A 23,578-nucleotide genomic window follows, 5' to 3' on the forward strand; every position below is an offset into this window, starting at 1 on the left:
AAAGTAGATCGAGAAGAAATTATTGTGTTTTAAAAATAAAAATCTGAAAAAAAAATCAAAATTCTATTTCAGATAAAAAATTTAGAATTAAAAATAATACATTTTAGAAAAGTAAATCCGAAAGAAATTATTGTGTTCTAGAAAAGGGGTCTAGAATGTATTTTTATATGTATTTTTTTTAAGGACATTTTCGTCGAAGTAATTGCCGTCAAGAAGAGTCATTGATATTCTCATAAACGCAAGCACTTACCATTCTCACAAACATAGGAAACATATCGAGGGTATTTTGTCAATTTTTTAAGATTGAAATTAACTTAGTAAACAGGGGCTGAGAATAGAAAACATTGAAAAGAAAATGTGCCATGGAGGACAAAAAGAAGGGTATTTTTTCCTGCACGTTTATATTTTTCTTCCTGCACCCCTATATTCTTTGAAATACCAAAATTATCCTTCATAAATTTGGGTGATTTCAGAATAGGATTCCATAAGTAAAGTGTATTTCCGTAATAAGAAATTTAGAAGGGAAAAAACTATTTCAAAATATTCTTTTTGGAACATAATTTTTTTAATTTCCAGAAAAATTCATAAAATATAGAAAAGTATGTTCCAAACATATTCCAGAGAAAATAACCTGGAAGTCATTTTTATTGGGATAAAATAGTCTTTTTCGAAAATGATGGGTGCAGGGAGACACATCCTCAAAAGAAAGTAATTACTAGGCCTAATGATTGGGCTTCTAGCGGGCAATTTAAAAGCCCAAAGCGTAAAACTAAAACAAATGGAATGCATGATTGGTTCACTCTAACTACAATCGAATTCGTTTCTGGCTCTGAAAAAGTCGCAAGTCGACGTTTTCGTTTTAGAGAGAGAATCAGAGTTTGTGGTTTAAGAGGAGAGAGAGACAGAGAGAAAGCGAGAGAGGAAGAGACAGAGGGAGAACCAGAAAGAGAGAGAGAGGCTACCATGATAACACGATCGAATCTGGCCGAACAGCTGCGCGAGTATCAGATTCGATCCAAGCATGACTGGGCCTCTGTCTCGTTCTTCTCCTCCACTTCTCCAAACATTACCACTTCCAGGTATGCCCTACCCAATTCTTATTTCAGTTCTGTAATTTTTTTCTGCAAATTAAGAATCCTTGCCCTGTTATTAATCAAACCCCCATTTTATTTTTCACGTTATTATTATACGCATGGGATTGCGAGATCATGAATATCGCTAGGCTAATTTTTTCAGTTTTCATTTCTTAGCTGGAACGTTTTGCCCTTCTCCCCCAGTATTTGGCTTGTTTCCCGTTATATTTTTGTTGTTGAGATGGATATTGTTGTTAGGTGTTAATATGATTTGATTGGGAAGAATTATTACAGTAAAAAAATTGGTAGGATTAGTATTCAATTTGTTCCCAGACCCACCTTTTTGTTTTTTGCCCATACATACTATTTGCGTTTGATTCCTTGATTTGGGTGTTTTCATAATCTTGTTGTCTAAAGTAGGATGGGTTTTCTTAACAATAATATAGCATAGTTAACGAATACAGACAGAAATTCGAGGTTTTGATTCATATTATTTTGCTAATCCTGAAAAGACGATATATATATTATGGGGGCAAAAATCATATTGAAATTAGGCGGTGCGGAAAAGTGGCTTCAAGTAGTTTGCAGATTCATTGGTTACAAAAGGAAAACAATTGGCGTAGATAGCACTTACTTTGGGGGGTTTTGATGTGTAGGGGAAGGAGAAGTTTGGTATGCTATCGAATTTGATTTTGACACTATATATACTGAAATACTTGTCTAGGCTCTGTGATTAAATTCTAAGTTTTGAAACAATTGGTTAGGATGGCAGGTATACCCTTTTTAATTCAACTAATCAGAAGTAACGATTATTCAATCTGAATCTCTTCTTCTCTAAAATATTTTCAATTTCATTAAGTCATTTTTATTCCTAATTGCACTTGTATTTGCATATTATATCATTGCTTTCCCAAGCCTTTTGAATCTTCTGTGATATATTTTCAATCAGTATATTTTTGTTGAACATAGAAAGGTAACTTCGATCATTATAAAAAATTAATGTTTCATCCAACAGTTACTGGGAAGAGAGGGTTTTTGAATGTTGGGGGAAGTGGAGTGATGAACATAAAAATGTGAAAAAAGATTAGAAGACGAAGACGACTTCACAATCATGAATGATTGATAAGTCGAGACAAAATTACCACTTTGAATTAACAATTTAAAGATAAAAATCTAGAGTTTTCTCCACAAGAACTTAGAGAGAATTTCTTTCGCAATTATAAGTTTCAATTTCAAATGAGTCAACAACAAATTACAAAAATCAGTAAAAGCCTGTACTATGGACCTAAGACTATTAGGCTCATCTGCTAATTAGGTCCATTCAGTGAGTATCTAATTAGTCTGATAGCAAATAATGTCCAAATAAAGCTTCTAATTACAAAAACATAGAAGCAAATACAAGGTCCAATACAAAATACACAATTCTTATTCTAGCTTTAAGTCTCTATCTTGGTCTTTTATCATGTCTCAATTCAAGCACTCATAATGAAGGGAAGGGGAAAATAATATCCTCTTATTTGTTTAGGTCTAGGAAGCCCCAATAAATAATAGGATATGGATATGAGGATGCAAGGATTTCTAATAAATCAATATATGTTAATGTTAATAACAATTACGTATATTTAGCACATATAAACAATATTTGTGAAGAGACATTTATATCATCAGCAGTTGCTCTTTAATTCATAAAGATATAATAGTCAATAGATGATTACAGTTTACAAAGAAGATATCTGTGGTCAATGTCTTTTTAGGTGGGTTATGTGTTTATCAATGCTTTTTAATAACATAACATGGTGATAATGATGTCTTTTGTTTCCTCTTTTTTGTGATGCAGGGTGGATGTGGTGGTTTTTGTAATATGGGAACTTATTATTTTAGCCTTCTTGGTATTTTCCGTAGTCTCTCTGTACTTCAAGCACATCCGACTTGCTTTTATTTTAGTCTGCATCACAGTCCTATTGCTTCTATGCATGAAAATTACAAAGCAAGTAAGACTCGCAAGGAAAAAGAAACGAAGGATGCTTCTTCCATTGTCAATGTAAAACGACATCAAGTCTTGACCTTTGGCATATTCCCATTCTCGTACATCCTTACTGGCTAAGGTCTTGGCCGTTCTTGACCCATCTCCATTGGTCCCGCATCTCATTCATCACTGGATTGTGTATCATCTGATTCCACCTATAGCAAGTTGACTAAAGTATATAATTGATGTTTTCACATCAACACAATCTTATCCAATTGGTTGATCTCTAGATCAATGTTGGAGGCAGTGTGGCTTAGTAATGCTAGGATCTTGTCGCAATCTATATATTTGGCATATCTTTTTGCTGTTTGTTTCTGTATACATGGTGCAACTGCTGCAAGTTACTATTGAGTTTTTGACCCCTTGACGTTGAAAGTTCAAATTCCATCAGATGAGTTATTGTATAATGACGACATATGTGCGAGATAGGTTTGGCTCTGTGATATTGTGCACAAGGTGATTAAATGGTAGATGCGAAGTGTTGCTAGCTTTTGAAGACAATTTCTGTGGTTTTGGCCTTGTATGGAGGATGTAACCCTTGTTAACTTCACTTTGGAAGTTGATGTGAAAATATTTCCTTATCTGACTTAATACCTGGCAAATTTGTTATTTTAAATGGAATACTTATGGGTAGATTCGCATATCAACTTTTTTTTTCTTTTCCGAATCATTCCGCAAAGGCATTTTATTTCCAGATATTTTACATCAAATTGACCCATTTAATTGACGATATCGCCCAATTTGAAGAGGATGCCTTGTGACCCTAGAGCCACAAGTCAAGCATTTTTTCGAGTTCATCATTGAATTGATAGGAGTGTCCTCCTCGACTGTGTGATCTGCATGCTTGTCCATGAAACCCCTTGCAAATACTCGCTAATAAGCTTCCAATGTTTTGATTGACAATAATATAACAGTATCTTATTTCTACTGCGGATTGAAGAAATGGATCTCCATGCCCTGTGCTACTATGCCCCAAATGGCCCCTATGACTACCAGTACAGTCAGAATCATCCCAATAACTCCTAGTGTCCAGTTCAGGTACCAGTTTGTGCTACATTTCTGTGGTTTCTTAATCTGTATCCACATCAAACAGGGATAAGCTAAGGTTATTGGTAGAGCAACACCTCCAATCAGACCTGCCAAACTCGGTAAGAATGGTAACGCTACAGCAATAAAAAATGCTAGGCACCCAAAGAGTCCCCTGAAGACCATCCGTAGCCATCGCGGGCAAGGTCTGTTCTTCTTGCTAGTGTATTTAAATTCCAGATTGTCAAACACTGGCATTGCATAGATTTGGAAGGAACTGAGGCTGTTTATAACAACTAACAAGCTTGTCAAACCGATGACGAATTTTGACGTATCATGTTCGTGGTATTTGTGCAAAGCACCTAACATCCCTCCGTTAGTAGGTATCTGGCATCAAATAGCGTCAATGGTCAATCGCAAGTGAATGAATAATAATGAGAAACTTAAGCTATTGCGTTTTACGAACATCACTCACTAAATTTCCATAGGCCCAATAACCTCCAATGGCAAGGGGGAACAAACACAAGGCGATCACTATGTAAGCAAACATAACACCTCTCCACATGGCCAAGCGTGAAGGTTGCTTAGCGTCCGAAGGCATGGTCCCCTACAAAAGTGAATTAGGGGACACAAGTAAGCAATAATAAACGCTTTTAAGTGTCCACACAAAAACAAAATGTACAAGGATGCACGCACAAAGATAGTACCTGAATTTCTAGCACAAGATTGTGACCGCGGAAAGCAAAGGCAATGATGCCTAGTGCATTCCACGCCCTAAAAACCATGCTAGTGTCTGATTGTCCCCTTGGTGGCTCATACGATACATCACCAACTCTACCTTGGACCACAGATAGTATACATATGAGAGCACAGTAACCTACGGCAGTGATGGCTCCAATGAGGGAAACCCCTGCAATTGAATTCAGGTTTGGTAACTGTGCAAGCAAAATGGCTGTGCATGTAAACACCAAATACCACTCAATGGTTGAGAGGGGGCATGGCGCTCCATGTACCATCTGAAAGAATATCTTCATTGTGCTCGCACCGATCATTATCAGCGTCACACACGTCCCACCCGATAAGTACATTATTGGGAACAATGCCAATACTTTTCCCATCTTTACTCCTGCAGTTTCGTTTGCCCTTTCTCTTGTCAATTTCCCACATTTTTTTGTCAACATATTATCAACATTAATTAATCTATCTATGACTAACATCGTAATTTTTATCAATTTACTGTAATTTATATCTTAATTATTAAAATAAATAAGTTGTATTAAGAAGTGGTGTTAAAGTGTGACTTTAACGTATTTCAATCGTGACACCGGTTCAATATGATCAAATTTTAAATTGTAACAAGACGGTTTTGACAATTATTTTATCCATTTCAATAATAAAAGATGAAATTATAACAAATTAGTAAAAATATCATAATCATCATGTATTATTATAATATTCTACAAAATACTTTTCTAAGTTGCTTTCAAGGGAGCTGGTCAACCATAAAATATACTAATAGACAACTTGGGCAGCTTAAAGTGCAACAAAGAGGGTTTCGTCTAAAGCTTACCAACATATGTTTCTTCTCACACTCATAGAGGAAAAGGTTCTTTAGTTTAGAAAATACAATAAATTATAAGCGGCAAATGAAACAATTATGTATGAGGCCAATCTTTTATTTATTTTATAGCGAGTGTTGACGAGTAGTTCTAAAATTTCAAACGTTTGGAATTTAAATTATTATGTTATATTTTAAAAAAATTTAAATGGTATTTGAAAAATCCAATTTAAAATCTTAAACTTAAAATTTATAGTAATGATAGAACAATCTAGTTTCTACTTATATGATTTTTTAAAATATATCACTGAAAATTTTAAATTTTAATGTTAAATTTATGAAAATAAATATCAGTTAATTTTAAACATTTAATAATTCAAGTTAATTTTAATATTAGACAGTTTTCAACCATCCAAAAAAATGTTATAAATTTAATAATTTCATACAAATATTGATATTATTTTTAGTCAATATTAATATACATAAGATAAACAGAGGACAAAAAAAGAGAGACAAGAAAAGAGAAAAACGAGGGGACATTATTATGAGAGAAGAAAAAGAAAGAAGAGAATGAAAGTTGATTGAGGTAGACTAAAGAGACGTGTAGAGAAAACAACAGTCTACTTTTTTTTAAAAAATTTCTTCTATATAATGAAATTTAAAACTTTATAATTTTAAATAATTAAAATAATTTTCAAAAATAATTAAAAGGATTAAATAAACAAACAATATATTTTATCATATAAAAAATAAAAATTAAATTCTATAAAATGCATTAATTTTTAAAATTGATGTAAAGATCAAACCCAAATACTAGATTAGAGAAGAATTTTCTTTTACCAAAAACTACTTATATTACTTACAAGATATAGTTTTACTTATAGGAAGGGATTATTAAGAATAATAAAATTTTGAGGAATAAATATTTTAGATGCACATAGAATGATTTTTTTCCTTTAACATTTCTTCATTAACACATGTCATGTCAATTAGGTGGGTTATATTGCTTTAAATCTCCAAATAAAATAATACACACATGCCATCCACCTTAGGATAAATAATACTCATTGGACACCATTTTGTAACTTTTTTCTAAATAGTTGGAATAAATCAATCTTAGGATTTGCTAAATGTTTATGATGCTAAAGTGTGGATAAGTATGTGCACAACACACCAAAAGAAAAAAAGCACGATCTGTATCATTATTCAACTTTAATGTTTACTTCAATGAATAAACAACGTATGAACTTCATATGATTGGTGTTAATATTTTATTGATAAATTATTTTAAAAATTATATATATCTTTACTTTAATTAGTTGATACATAGCAAAAAAAGTTATATAGGCGAAGCATAGAAATTAAACTCAATAAATTAAGTGTTTGATTTTAGTTTTTAATATAATTAAATAAAAAATAGTAAAACTTATTTTATATGATATATGTTATTATTAAGGAACGGTATAATTTTTTATAAATATAAAATGCTCATTCATATTAATCGAGCATTCTGAGAACTATTTATTAATTGTTAATGAATTAATCAATATTTTTTTATTTCTCCAATAAAAAACTATTATGAATGAAACCCTTGTTAATATTTTATAATAATTATTTTAATAAATATAATAACAATAATTTAATTAGTTAAGTGTGCGATTTTGCTTTCTATTGCAAAGTGAACTTTAAGTCTAACTCAATCCCATAAAACCGGCTTAATGAGGTGAAGTTTTACACTTACTTATAAACAATAAATTGTTCTCATCTCTAGTCGACCAACACACCCCTTCACGTCGAGAGTGACAGCTCGTGTGGATAACATATTATGGGTGGAGATCCCACATCGACTAGAGATTTGGACATTTCATTGTTTATAAGTGGGTGCAAACCTTATCACATGAGCTGATTTTATGGAATTGAGTTAGACTTAAAGCCCACTTTGTAATACCTTCGTTCCTAAGTTTTTGTTTTAATTATTTTAAACATTTTTTCAAAGTTTTGTATGATACACACAAAACTTTTGTACGTAATAAATACATATAATAGACAGAAAAGAAAACACAAACTAAACCTACCGAATGCTGTCATAGCAAGTCTGAGGTACCTACTATGGCGCACCCCTGAGTCTGATTCGTGAAGCTGAATCAGTAACCACAGCGTGTAGAGTTGCCATGTAAAAGCCACACAAAGACATGTGATTCCCCAAGTCCTGCATCAACACCACTATTCACCTTAATAAAAAGTGTTACACTCCATCACATCAAGTACTAAACACAACATGGATATAATATTATGCAGAATGATAACATAAAAAGTAGAAAAAAACAGGAATGTGTTTGTATGACAGTTGGTGTTTAGATTATGAGTGGCATAAAAACTGACCAGCCAAGAGTGGTGAAGGCTAAGGGAAGAAGAAGTGCTTGAAATCCAATCCCTGAAGAAAGAACATGAAACGCAGCGTAATATGCGTTTCCATTTCTGGACTGAGTTATGGGGAGCCAATCATCTTGTGGGTCAAGCTTGGTGAAGCGACCAACTTCTCCCAAGTAACCATGCATGTTTTCAATGGCCTTCTTCATGGGGCTGGCTAAAGGAGTGCTCATGAAACGAGATGAAAAAGGGCTTTTGGGAGTTTTGGGGACCCCATCAAGTGGTGGAGTTGAGATGCTTTCGGACCTCTGAGTCTCCCTCAGTTTACTACTCACCTTTATTTCCACTACTTCCTCCATCATTATTGCAACTCTTCTCACTCTTACTCTTCACACCACTTCTTTTGACTCACAACTTCTATTTGATGTTGGCTTCCACACTTATATACAAGATAGGGAAAGGGAAAGTGTTTGGGAACATGCATAGCTATTTAAAAATATTATATAAATTAATAGAATTAAGAAGAGAGGTCAATCAAAAAATAAATCTAAAATGTTACTCACGTTTTCACAATCATCAATTGTCTTCTAATCTAATAGTTTTTTTACAGGTGAGGGTCCTACGACTGATGTCATGTCTCAGTCCCCATCACCAGGTCGACCGAGGTAAAGGCCTACGTCCATAGGGTCGACCGAAAACTTAAGTCCAATTACGCTCAATCAAGTTCAGCGAAGCTAATTCGTGACTAAGATTAAGGTAATGCAACCCTAAACGCGGTCCAACTCCTCAACCTGATCCAATAAGGAAAGCCCACCAAAGATAATATAAATAACAAATATTCCAAGAATCAGGTACGTCATCATATACAGTGCTTTGAGAACCGAGTATCGAACGACTTTGCTGATTTGAGCGTCAGAGTGCCTTCTGCAGGTATCCTTTGAGTTTGGATTACGAGAAAACCTAGAACCGATGCTAGGAAGGAAGAGCGAGGAATTTGTAAGGAAGGGAGCTTAAGGACAGTACGACCAACTGATAGAAGGAGATAGAAGAATCCTCTCAAGGGGCTAATCGACAACGCTGCTGAAATGAATCACCAAGGTCCAAGTCGAGTATGTCCTCAAGGAGATCCACGAGGGGGTATGTGGCAGTCACTCGAGCGCCCGGACGATGGTTGCCAAAGTCCTCAAGGCTGGTTATTACTGCGTGACCCTCCAAGAAGACTGCACGGAATATGTAAAGAAATGCGCCAAGTGTTAGGAGTTCGGTCCCCTACACCACTTGAAGCCAGAAGCGCTACACAACATGACATCCCCATGGCCGTTCACCATCTGACGGATGGACATCATCGATCCCTTTGCCCCAGGAAAGGGACAAAAAAAATTCCTCCTAGTCGGAGTCGACTATTTAACCAAATGGATTGAGGTCGAGCCACTCTCATCCATCTCCGCCAAGAACATGCAAAACTTTGTATGGCAAAGTATTGTGTGTCGGTTCGGCATGCCACACACAATAATGATTGACAATGGCCGACAGTTCATCGATCGAGGGCTTCAATCTTTCTACAATGACCTTGGTATCAAGTCCATAACAACCTCGGCCGAACACCCCTACATCAACGAGCAAGCCGAGGCTGTCAACAAAGTCATCTTAAACAAATTGAAGAAGCAACTTGGCCAAGCAAAAGACCGATGGACAGAAGAATTGTTAGAAGTCCTATGGGCATATTACTGCACCCCCAGGTGTCCACACAAGAGACACCGTACAACCTAATGTATGAGACCGAAGCAATGATCTCGGTCGAGGTAGGCGAGCCTACCATCCGAAGGCAGATGTTTGATCTGACCCTAAATGAAGAGAGTCTCTCGGTCAACCTAGATTTGATCAACGAGCTTCGCGACAAGAGAAAGATTCGAGAGGCAACATGCAAACTTCGGGCAGCAAGACGTTACAACACGAATGTCCGACTGAGGAGCTTCCAAAAGGGAGATCTCGCCTGGAGAATGAAGAGCGACGCAAAGAAAAAATGAAGGCAAGTTCTCATCCAATTGGGAAGGGTCTTTTCGGATCCGAGAAGATGCAGCTGGAGGGGGCGTACCACTTAGAGTGGTTGCCAGGAAAAAATGTATTGAGAACGTAGAATGCCACGCATATCAAATTTTACTATAGTTAATTAATAAAATTCGTGCACTCTTTCCTCATCCGATTGTTTTTTCCCTAAGGAGGGTTTTCGGCTGGACAGGTTTTAACGAGACGTTTTCTCTCCAACTATTTGCAATTTAAAGTTCACGCATCTTTCGGTGTTGGGTTCGGTCTGGATGAAGCCTTAACCGACATACCCTGTCGTACCTCACAAGCTCGATTCGGTCTGGATGAAGCCTTAACCGGCATATCCTGCTGACACCGCACAAAGCTCGGTTCAGTTTGGATGAAGCCTTAACCAACATACCCTACCAACACCGTAAAACCTCAGATCAGTCCGGATGGAATCCTAACTGGCATACCCTGCTGATACTGCAAAACCTTGGTTCAGTCTGGATAAAGCCTTAACCAGCATACCCTGCCAAGAATCAGGTAGGTCATCATATACAGTGCTCTGAGAACCGAGTATTGAACGTCTTTGCTCTGAGAATCGAGTACCGAACGTCTTTGTTGACTTGAGCGTCGGAATGCCTTCTGCAGGTACCCTTCGAGTCTGGATTACGAGAAGACTAATAAGAGCCGAGGCTAGGAAGGAAGAGCGAGGAGTTTGCAAGGAAGGGAACTTAAGAACAATACGACCAACCGATAGAAGGAGATAAAAAAATCCTCTCAATAGTTCTCTAGGCCCTAACCCTCACACGAGAACAACTTTAAAAAGTAACTTATTTAACCGTAAGACTAAAAATAACAATAAACATAAAAAATAATATTAATATAATGATAGTGTGGGTTATGACTCACCTTTCCGTTTTCTTGTCATAATTGGGAGGTTAATTGCCACAATCAATTGCAATCAATGGGAGGTTAATTGCCACAATCAATTGTAATCAAAGGGAGGTTACTTACCATTAATTGTTTTTATTATGGTTGTCTCCTAGAACCACTATATATAGTGACTTCCTTCAAGCAATGTAACATACAACAAACAACAACATACACTACTTCCTCTCTCTTTTTCCTATACTCTCTATTTCTGCTCTTGGGTGTAAGTGTTTAACCCATACAAAGAGAATTTGTTTTGGGGCTATTTATCATTAGCCTGAGAGGAATTCATTGTACTCACAGTACCATTATAATGGAAGTTTTGGCTCTCTCGCCGGTGGTTTTTTACCTCTATTCAAAGGGAATTCTGGTATCATTCTCACTTTACTTGTTACTTTAATTTCTCATAATCTTTGGTTGAAATTATCACGCTTCCGCATACGATATCCCTACAGATAGTAACTCCAACAAGATAAATTCTAAGAAATTACGAGATGTTTAATAGATATACATAGAGGAGGGACAATTAAAACATCATTAAAATGAAAATTAACTAAAAAAAATAAGATTATCTATACTTTTTATCTATGTTAATATATTAATAATCGTGGATCAAACTTTAAACAAACTATAAATGAAAAAGATAATTTTTTATTAAAATTAATCAATTTTAAAATTATATTAGTCAAATCATAATTGTAAATTGATGTTTTTATTTTTTAGTTATTAAATTATTTTTATTATTTTTATTTTTTATTATATTATATTAAGTATTATATGTTAACTTAGTAATACTCATAATACTTGGAATGCTTACATTTTGTGTTAATTTTTGTTTTTTGTTTTCTACATTAGATGTTTTTATTTTATTTTATTTGATTCCAATTATGTGAGGATGGTTGTTGTGCATGGTGTTTCTATTTCCTTCACCAACCAACCCACTCCTTGGACTGGAGTGACTGTTCTTTTTTAAGACCCAAATCTGTCAATCTAGTCACAACCACTCACATATATACCATAAGGAAGTTGTGTGAAAAAACAAAATTTGTAAGCTGGATGCGCACACATACTTATTTTATTTCTTTAAAAGTCTCACTTTAGTGCTTCAAAGTTGAAAGGGGATAGATTTCAAACAAATCGCAAACATTTAATTTGTCACTAGTTTAATCTAAATTCAAAAAATTGTAAGTTTGAAGTAATAGCGTTAACATAATTTAAGAGATTAACTTCATAATAAATGATAACATTTGCGGTTTAGAAAGTCTAATATAACCTCATAGAACCACTTACACCTCTTAATTGATTTCATGAAATTAAGATTCTTAATATTAATATTGGTTTTAACTATATTTGATTTCCTCTCTATTCGCGCTTGATCTCAGTATAAATGAGGACGAATATTTATAAATATAATGTTTAAGCCAGTGTAATATTTTAAGAGATATTTTACATTTAAGAATGAAGAAAAAGTATAATCTCTTATGATATTCATTTATTTATACTTTTCATGACATGTTTCTTATAAAAAAGTGCAAATTGCAGTTTCAAGACTTTATAAGTAAGATTAACATTAATATTAATCATGTGACAATGTGATTACTTAGTTAGTTTTATCTCGACTTAGTATAATTGTAGACAACTAAGATGGTTCTTGTCAAAATCAAATTATATCGAAATTGTCTCAATTATATAATTGAACATCTCTTTTATCCAATTGTAAATTAAAATATTTGGATAGAAATTTTTGTTAAATCTTTCTACTTTGACTGCTTTTAGACGTTAAAGTATTAATTTGATTCTTCTTCTTTCTTTTTTATAACAATCCATATTTTTATTGTTTCGAATTTTTATTTTCAAAAGCATGCATAAACCTCTTACTACAAGAAAAAAACTAGATAGAAACTATTTTTTTAAATAAAAAATTTCATGTTAGGCATAGATAAAAACTAATTTTAAAGACTAAAATAATTAGAGATCATTTTATAATTTGACTAAATTAGAGACCATTTTATAAATTAAAATTTTATTAGTATTTAAAGTAAATTATTATCTAACCATTAGCTACCAAAGTTTTAATTACTTACTACTTTATATTTTAAATTAGTCTCTATTAATATTTAAAAAAGACTAATTTAAAATATAGAGTATTAGTAACTAAACCTTGATAGATAATTTAAATACCAATTTATATTAGTAACTAAACCTTGATAGATAATTTAAATACCAATTTAGAAACCATTTATACCCCCCCCCCCCACACAACCACACACACACGTACAGAAACACACGCGCACATACACGCACAAACATACATGCACACACATACACACGCATACACATACACACACGCACACACACATACACGCACGCACACGGACACACTCACACATCCACTCACACCACACACACACCAACACACACACGCACACACCAACACACACACACACACCCCCACCCCCACACACCCACACATACGCCCCCACCCAGACATGCACGCACACAAGCACACCCACCCATACACACACACCCACACACGTACACACGCACACACACCCCCACCCACCCACCCACCCACACATACACACAGAAACAAAGCAAACACACACACACTCACACTCACACACATGCACTTACACACACGCGCGCACACACACACTCACACATGCACACACGCACACACCCCACCGACACACACGCACACACAAAGACACACACACTCACACACACCCACACACACACCGACACACACCCGCACACGCACACACACACGTACACATCCACCCACACACGCACACACACACGTACACATCCACCCACACACCTACCCACACACACACACACCCACACACGCACACATCCACTCACACGCACACACCCACACCCACCCACACGTACACACCTACACACACACCTACCCCCCTCCCCCCTCCCAACACACATCCACTTATACACGCGCACACTCACACCGACAAGCACGCACACACCCCCACCCACACACACCCACACATACACCCCCATCCGCACAGGCACACCACCCACACACACACCCACCCACACACACACACATGTATTAGACACAAGCACACACACCCACACACGACACACACACGCACACACCCACTCATGCTCACACCCACCCACCCACACCTACCCACCCACCCACACATGCACACACACGTACAGACACAAGCACACATGCACACCCACCCACCCACACCTACATACCCCCACACACACGCGCACACACACACACACACACGTACAGACACAAGCACACATGCACCCACCCACCCACACCCACACCCACACGACACACATCCACCCACACAAACCTACCCACACGCACACACACACATACACACATGCACACACCCATACACGCACACATCCACACACACACGCTCACCCCCCCCCCCCCCCCCCCCCCCCCACCACACACACACACACACACAAACACCCATACATGCACACACACCCACACACATACACACACACCCCCACATCCACACACACCCCTACCCACCCACCCACACATACACCCCCACCCACACACACACACATCCACACACATACCCCCACCCACACACACGCGCACACACACACACGTACACAAACACACACATGCACACACACACACACACACAAACACACATGCGCGCGCACACACACACACTCACACACGCACACACCACGCACGCACCCATCCACAAACACACACACCCCCACCCACCCACACACACATGTACACACACACAACTCACCCCCACACACACGCACACCCACACACACACACACAAACACACGCACGCATGCACACACACACACAAACATCTATTATAATACAAATAGAGGGAATTCTCAAGGTAAGTTTCTCCACTTGTCAGCATCTCAAATTTTCGCAAAAAAAATTCAAAATCATTTAAAACCAAAAGTAGCAAAACTTCCACCAATCAACACATCACACATGGACCAACCAAAACATGCCACATAACGCTTTTTAAAACTCACATTTCTCTCTCTCTTTCTGCTTCCCCCTTCTCTTTCTCGATCACTCTCTTCTCTCTCAAACCCTAATCGCAACCATTCATCTCAATCTTTCGCCCTCTTTCTCTCCTTTTTTTTCTTTACTCCTTTTCACCATTTCAGCAACTGCATATATGTCGTATTGGAAAGCATTTTTTTTCCTAAAAACACCATTATGTTGAAGATAGACTTTGATGTCTCCAAATCCATGAAGATTGGTTGAAGACTTTGCTACTGCTTGTGTGTGTGAGTTCTGGGTAGTTTGAATTTGTAATCCACTATTAGTTAGGATCCAAAGTTGGTTTAAATCAAATTCCTTTGAAAAAGAGTGTTTTCCAAAGAAGTGAAAAAACAACCTGTTGTTTTCGTTTCAATCGGTTGTTTTACCCTTAGTGTTTTGAAAAAGGTTTTGAAAAAGCTTGAAATTGGTTGACCTTGCTGTCAAACCAATTCAATCGGTTATTTTGACATTTCAACCAATTGTTTTTTGAAAATCCTTAACAAAATTTGTTAAGTTTGACAAATCTGTTTTAATTGATTCAAAACTAATTTGGCTCTTGCATTAAATGTTTTTAACTTCCTTTTGGAGTTTAAATAATCAGTTTTACGCTCTTGGTAGTAAGGGTATCAGATTAAAATCTTTCAAATAAGTTTTCTCCAAGATTTGCTTCAAGCTTTGAATTTTTCAAAGAGTGGAATAGGATTGCTTTGTAACTTTTGACATTTGTAGAAATGGCGTGTACTTTTGGAATTTGAAATGGCAATGACGATTGTTGTTCACTATACATACAGTGTTGTATAGAGCCATTTTTCATTTTTGTTCGATTTTCTTCTTTTTAATCTCCATGGACGAGGTAATCTTTTATACCGTTTCTTCATCTCATTTTTATCATTTTGTTTTTCAGTGTATTTTTCATTTGACGTGTTTTTGATAATTTTGGTATCGGAGAGGCTATTCAATGCCACTCCTAAAATGCCTCACCAAAGGACAAGCACAATACGTGCTACAAGAGATTCACGACAAAGTGTGCAATAACCACTCTGGAGCACGAACAATGGTGGCCAAAGTTATCCGGACATGGTACTATTGGTCGACCGTCCAAAGAGATTGTGCAGAATACGTGGAGAAATGCTTGAAGTGCCAAGAGTTTGGTCCACTGCATCACTCAAAACTGGAGGAACTCCATAGCATGACATCGCCCTAGCCGTTTTCCATATGGGGAATGGACATTATCGACCTTTTCTCACCTGGCAAAGGTCAGACGAAACACTTATTGATCGCGGTGGACTACTTCACAAAGTGGATAGAAGCCGAGTGATGAGAGTCAAGTAAAGGAGGTTTTTATTAATGAAGGAAGAGGCAATTCACCATCACACTTGAAGTTCTTCCTTCTAGTCTTCTCAAAATTAAAAGAAGACATAAAATAAAGAGAGGCCCAAGCCCAAAGCCCAAGCCCAAACCCAAGTCCATCCTATGAAGGGCAAGGCCAAGTATTAAATAATAAAGAATATTGTTGAAGGTGCTTAGAGGGAAACATTAGAAACCTCTATTGTTAAAGCATCTTTTAGTCTTTAGTTAAGAGTCTTAGGGGGGGTGTGTTAGTAGATAGGTGTAGGAGTAAATAAGGAGGTGCCAAAGTGAGAGAAGGGATCACACCTTCCTCATGCTTTGTTTTAGGCGCAAATTCTAGAAGCTTTTTAGGAGGGAGTTTTTTGAATTTGTGTAGCTTACATTTCAGCACCTTAGGCTATAAATAGAGGTGCTCTCTTTGTAAATTTCAGATTGGAATTTATCTAAAGAAACTATACTCAAAATTGGAGTGAGCATTTGGAGAGCTTTTGAGCCTTCTTCTCTAGTCTTATCTTGAAGGATCATGGTTTCCTCAAGTGGCGGCTTGCACACTCATCTAGGAGCATCCATACTTCTAGTGGCGTGATCATCCAACCTTTCTTCCATCTTCATGAGCATTCTCTTCTCCTTCCTTTCTTCTCTTGTTAATTTCCTTGTCTTAGCTTGTTTCCTAGTTGTTTTGGTTCGGCAATTTCAGCTTGTTATTGTGTAGCTATGGTTCATTTGTGTTCTTGGCTGTTCTTCATCTTTTCTTCTTCAATTCCAGCATTTTGATTCGGTACCTTGCTGTTTTGTATTGTTAATTAGTGTTTTTGCCTTTCCTCCATTTCTTTTTGGTTCAATTTGACAATATGTGGAACATCCAAATGAGTTTGGGATTTGGTACTAGTTTTTGGTGAATTACATGAAGCACAAAGAACTATTAGACGCTTGGAAGAGAAAATGCAAAAGATGGAGGTCCAACAAGCTAGACCATCTCCTTCTATCCATGATGGGCATCATTCTCATAGACCATCTTCAAGAGCCTCTTCAAATGATTTTGGCCGTGAAGAAGAGCATAGGAGAAGGAGGAATCCACCACAATTTCATGGACAAAGACCTCATCATCAAGGAGAAAGACATCACTACGGCAATGGTTACTACCAAGATGCAAAGGCTAGGCTACCTTCGGTCAAGCTTCCTTGTTTTAATGGCTCTAGTGATCCTAATGTATATTTAGATTGGGAGGCTAAGTGTGAACAAATATTTGAGATCCATGAGATCCAAGATGAGCATAAGCTTAAGCTAGCCACCCTAGAGTTTAGTGATTATGCCATGAAATGGTGGCATGGAATTGTAAAGGACATTATCTATCACAAGGGTCCTCCCGTGGACTCTTGGAACTCTTTAAAGGATCAAATGCGCGCTAGATTTGTGCCCCCACATTTTAGGAAAGACCTCATGTTGAGACTCCAACGGTTTCAACAAGGCACGCTAAATGTGGATGAATATTATAAAGAGCTAGAAACGCTTGTGCTTAAAATTGAATTAGAGGAAAGTGAGGAAGCTATGATTGCCAGGTTTGTGAGTGGTCTTAGGAAGGATATTCAAGACATTGTTGAGTTACAAGAGTATTCATCATTGGGCTCTTTAAATTGATATTTTTCACTAAAGCGACGACCTAGATGGTTAACTTACATAAGTTGGATTAATTAAATTAGTCCTTTTAACTCACACCACACAGATCGACCAAAAGCAATAACTTGTACAAATTTTCAAAAGAACCGCCTGATCATATTCATATTAAGCAAAGGAGGAGGCCACACCCCGACCTCAAGGGAACAAAACAAGCAAAGACAACAAAAGCTAAAAACCTAAACTACGGTCTTCAGCATCCTCACTCGGTTTAGGCTCGGTGGCGGTCTGCAGCGTCTGGACCTCGTTCGCAGGAACGAGGCGACCGCCATAGACCTCTATCTCTTGGTCAAATCGACCAGAAGGAGGAGGGCCACCATACAGTACCCCATCTTGCTAGACGACCAAGTCGAAGCTTTGGCTGATCAAAGCCTTGGTGTCGTCCATGGTCTTTTCCAGCTAGGCCTCCACCGCCTCCTTTCCCTGCTTCAGAGAGGCGACCTCTTCCTCCAAAGAGGCCTCTCTACGACTGACCTCCTCCAAGGCCTTATTCAGCGGGGCATTCTCAACTGCTCTGTCGGTCTCCAGCCGTTCTTGCTCGGCTATTCGAGCCGCATCGAGCTCCTGCTCGGCAGCTTGAGCGCATAACTTCTTCTTATAAGTTGTGTTCGCGTCAACAACTTGCTTCAAGCTGCCCGACGCCTCGAGGATCTCGTGCTCCAAGCGGGAGATTTCCTCCATATACCGATCGCGCGCCGCTGCCCCTTGGCGGGTCAGAATCAAACCTCGACATATCATCTCTATGTTGCCTTCGAGCAGGTCGTCTTCAGGGACCGCCCAGATCAATTCTTCAGTGTTGGGGGGGCAGATTAAAACTTACCCCCAACAAATCACAACTCACCCCCCAACACCAATAGGGGTGACTCCTGGAGGATCACCATTGGCATCGCGACCGTAGTTGGGATTAGTCGGTTGAATTCATCAGTCGGCGGGGAGTCGAGGTTGATAGGGGCTCGACTCGGAGGGGGAACGGGCATCTCGCTGGGAGAGTGATTTGTTCGCGCGGTGTTGCCACCTTCTCGTGCCCTCTTCTTTGGATTCTTTTGGGATGGCCCCGCTTTCAAGATCCCGACCGCTTGGGGGACTTCTCTTTTTACGATTGTTGTAACAAGAAACAAAGCGTTAGTCAAAATTCAAAGAGACGAACAAAGGTCTAAGGTGTTAACATACCCTCGAAGGTTGCTTCTCGACCGGACTCGGTGTATAAGGACATCAGTGGTCGAGCAGGGAATTTTCTAGGGAGGCTATCAAAGAGAGCGAAAATCTCCCGCTCTCCAGCACTCGGGTTGACCAGACGAGGCCAATACTTTATCTTTGTAGGTTTCCTGGTCCAAAACAAAGGAAACCTGGGCTGGCTGACTGCATCGAAGAAATGCAGCATACCCGCGGGCTCCACAAACACTTTAAAGAACCTCTCTTTAATGTTCTTGTAGGAAGCTGTGAAGGCTTTGAACAAAATGCTGCCCGCCCGGCTGACCAACAAATGACAACAAACGGGGTCGGACGGGTGAGAAGTATAGAAGTGCAAAAAACAAGACGCAACATGACGCATACCAAACGTTGGGCATACCACGCGAAAATCCTGCATGGATGTCCACGTGTTTGGGTGCAACTGACTTGGCGCAATGTTGAACTCCTGAAGGACGCCCACCGTGAACGTGTCAAAAGGAAGTGGCACGTGGAAGTCAGAAAAAAGACAAGTGTACATGAACAAGAAAGGAGGTTCGGTAGAAGACTGTTCCCTGTACACACGATCGGTCAACGAACAAGGACCGAATGATAATAGAGATCCCTTGGCAGAAGCCTTCAAATCAGGGACTTTATTCAAAAAATTCGAAACAGAGGCATCCGTATGACAGACGAATGTGATCCCAAACACTTTGGGATCAACTCAGCTAGGGGCTTCATGAGAACGCGACTGCTCATATGAGCTTGACCATTCAAACACGCTGCTCGGGTCATCACCCCTCATTTCCTCCATCTCGGGGGCAATAGTTTGAATTGCCCCGACTGAAAGGATTTCGTTAGAAGTGGAAGTGGACGAAGAAGACGAGGACGAAGGGGGCTCGGGAAGAGGAGAGGGAGCGACCGAAGAGGAAGATGTAGGACGAGAGTGGGAAGACAACACTAACCTTTAGGAGGACGAGAACAACAAAAAAAATAGATGATAGTCGTTCGAGACTCAGAGCACAATGTGAATAAGAAAGCGTGAAAAGCTACCGTTGACAGTCCCTATTTATAGCTCGAGGATGTCTCAGAAGCCCAAACGCCACAAATTTCACAACCGTTGGATCTGCTTGATCTAACGGTCCATGTCATTTGGCGCCTAAAACCCCCCTAATAAATACGCGTCACATCACTCGTTCAGGTGCCGCTTTCAGTCACATCACCCATCATTACACCACCGGACGACACTCAATTCTCAGACTCTTTGGCTGCATCAGCCCTCGAGCCTGGGGGGCAAGTGTACTGGCACGACCGGACAAATCAGTGAGACGGTCAAAAACTCGAACCATCTGACCACTTGACCACGATAAGAAGGTCACGTGACAACACGTGGCCGACCGACCTATGACGACGAGCCATGGGTTGACCAAGTCAGTAGGGTTAATCCATAATTAAGAGCTGTTTAGCGCAAACCTAAATAGGAATCAACCTCCTAATATGGCCCACGAACGAAGGCCCATTAAGGTAATATAAATAGCACAGATTCCAAGAATCAGGTATGTCATTATCTACAGTACTCTGACAACCGAGTGCCGACACCCTGACTGACTTGATAACCTGACTGATTTGATCGTCAGAGTGCCTTCTTCAGGTACCATTCTAGCCTGTGAGACTAGACGAACGAGAGGAGGAAGACGAAGCAGGAAGCTGAGAGTGGTTACGACCGACCGAAGGGAGGAGCAAAGCAATCGTTCTCTAGGCCCCAACACCCGTTCGATATAATTGTTTATATGGGAGAGGTCTTTGAAAATGGTGTAAATCGTTATTTGGAGGAAGTTAAAGGGAGGGAACCGTTGACCATTGGTCCCTTTGACCATTTTTCCATAAAGTTGTTTCTGTTACACATCCATGCCAATTATTTAGTGAGTTTAGCATTCCTTTTTTTTTTTTTTTAAAATGTCGTGCCTTATATTCTATTTCTTTTGTTGACTTATTATTTGGATGTTCTTGAAGGATATTCCTGCTCCATTTGTGGAATATCTTCGCAAAGGGAGATTCAGAAAGGTTACGCTACATGGACTACTGAAGGAGGTTGAATGCAAGGTTTTAAAAGGAAGGTTTCCTGCCAAAACCATTAAACTCGGTAGTGGCTGGAAGAATTTTTGTCGTCTTCATTCTTTCCAAGAAGGCGACAAAATTATCTTTGAATGTGATAGCAGGAACCTTTCTTCTCATATCAAGATTTTCCTACTAGTGACAAGTCATTATGTTAGCTAACACAAATAATTTTATTTGTTATCTTTTTAGGCTAATCGTTTCCAGTACTTTGAAACGATGACAAATATTTATTTTTAGTGGTTTATTTCAGAAGTATTACTTGTTTTTTGTGGTTTCACTTTGTTAGAAACCAGAATAGTTAATTAGTCTTAATTTTTATGTTTATTATTATTGTTATTATGTTTAATTAGGTAATTATTCATTGTATTTGGTCACTGCATTACTTGCAATATGCATACATAATGTGTTGAATTTTTCATTCATTATTTGATATATTTATAATGTGTTGGCATAATTAGATATGCTTAACGCTATAACAATCTCCAGTACATTAAACTCATAAAAACTATTTCTTGATTTTTCCTCATTTGTTATTTATTTTGACTTAATAATTTAGAATGTTGATTGTGATTATATTGTTCATTATTAATTATTCAGTGATGTATTCAATTGTTTGGCAGTTTAACACAGATCTAGTGAGGCATCCATGTTTACTCTGTTGTATTCACTTTTTTTTATCAATTCTATTTTATTGTAGTTAAAATTTTTCATAATATTCACGTGTTATCTTTTGCAATTATATTTGGTTTGAATTTATTAAAAAAAGGTGGACGCATAATTTAATATGCCATTTACCGAAATCATGTTTTTGTTAAAAACACACATTTTTTTATTTATCTATTTTACATTAAGTGGACTTCATATAATATAATTATTTAAATTTTTTACATTATTTCTTTTTTTAATTGCAGTAAGTAGTGTAAGATATTTTTGTAGATTGACCTACAACACGAAGTTGGTGGTTAAGATGGTCAAGAATCAAATCTACTCCTATAATTTTCATGTGAACTTTATATTAGATAGAATTTTGGATAATTGAAATTAGTTCAAATTATTTTAATGTACATGTTGTTTACAAAATTAATTCATTCAATGTTTTTGACTTATATTTTTGTTAATGGCTTATTTTGTCTTAATATTCGGCAATGTTGTTTCTGATTATATTATTAATATTTAATCATGTATTCAATTATTTTTTGATTTAGAAAATAACTGTTGAGGCATGCATGTTGACATTTGACACTATAAAATTACATTGCAGGAAGTACTACAAGATATATTAATCCCACATAGGACCTATAAGATGTAATTGCTGGTCAAGAGACCAATATAATTCTATAATTTTTATTGTAATGTCCACTTTGTGGAATTTTTTTATTCTGTTTACTGTTTTTTAGTTATGAACTTTTTGAGTACCTATATTCTAAACTTACGTAATTTCATGTTATTTGTTATTATGGAATATATTATGTTGTATTTTCTATTTGAATGTGTTACTTTATCATTTTCCGCACTCTATGGACAATTATAATTGTTCCTGCCGGTTGACTCGATTACCTTCGCGCGTCTACGACAATCACACGCCCAATTATCTTCGTTCGTGCCTTTCTTCGATCAAACACCTGAAAATGCAAAGACAAAGGGCGCTCTAAAGGTCGTTTGCACTCTGACGCTCAAGTCAGTATAGGGCTAGGAAACACTGAAACTTAACTGTAAAAAGCTCTCTCTAATCTCTGTGTGTGTATTAGCGTAAAACTTTGCATACAACTTTTCATACCTTATTAGGTTTAATACTACCCTTTATATACTCTAGGGTTTCCGCTGTTTCCACTAACCGTAATTAGGGTTACTGAGGGTGTGCCCTTGCGCCGCTATCACCCACTCTTAGGGCAATCTAGCGCGTAAGTCTCCCTTACTAGAGTGCAACCTCTGCCGGGATGACCACCTGGGTACCAACTTGTGCACCTAATCTCTGGGGCCATCTGTCTTGGGAGTGCCCTCGCTGTTCACGTGCCATGCATGCAATTTACCCCTGGAACGTGACCCTCACGAGTCGTATCTCTTCCAGTGGCTCTTTCCTTGTGTTACGCCTGAATGCGTCATCCACACCACATGCATGGACCCCTCGTGATCTAGGCTTCTCCCTAACTGGTAACTGGTGTGTTGTCTGGGATCCACCTCTCGTGGCCCAGCTCTTATGCTTGACTCACTGAGGTCCGAGGACACGTCAG

At 38.0% G+C, this 23,578-nt stretch overlaps 2 protein-coding genes across 3 annotated transcripts; one reads left to right on the forward strand and one right to left on the reverse strand.

Annotated features, from left to right (window-relative positions):
- The first annotated feature begins 785 nt into the window (after positions 1–785).
- On the forward strand, positions 786–3,746 carry LOC137823187 (uncharacterized). Its single transcript, XM_068628349.1, has 2 exons — positions 786–1,079; positions 2,911–3,746. The coding sequence occupies exons 1-2, from the start codon at positions 964–966 to the stop codon at positions 3,116–3,118; spliced, it is 324 nt and encodes a 107-aa protein (XP_068484450.1). The 5' UTR covers positions 786–963; the 3' UTR covers positions 3,119–3,746.
- A 220-nt stretch (positions 3,747–3,966) lies between these two features.
- LOC137823186 (lysine histidine transporter-like 8) lies at positions 3,967–8,471 on the reverse strand. 2 transcript variants are annotated; one of them, XM_068628348.2, is made up of 5 exons: positions 8,066–8,471; positions 7,759–7,892; positions 4,833–5,251; positions 4,601–4,732; positions 3,967–4,512 (listed from the first exon to the last, which is right to left on the reverse strand). In XM_068628348.2, exons 1-5 carry the CDS (start codon positions 8,413–8,415, stop codon positions 4,024–4,026), a joined length of 1,524 nt encoding a protein of 507 aa, XP_068484449.1. In that variant the 5' UTR covers positions 8,416–8,471; the 3' UTR covers positions 3,967–4,023. The 2 variants fall into 2 exon arrangements, with proteins under 2 accessions (XP_068484449.1, XP_090150933.1); XM_090294807.1 differs by having other exon boundaries at positions 7,792–7,892; positions 8,066–8,468.
- Between the last annotated feature and the right edge of the window lie 15,107 nt (positions 8,472–23,578).

The sequence above is a fragment of the Phaseolus vulgaris genome, chromosome 9 (genome assembly GCF_051622355.1).
Source record: "Phaseolus vulgaris cultivar YP4 chromosome 9, ASM5162235v1, whole genome shotgun sequence".
NCBI lineage: Eukaryota > Viridiplantae > Streptophyta > Magnoliopsida > Fabales > Fabaceae > Phaseolus > Phaseolus vulgaris.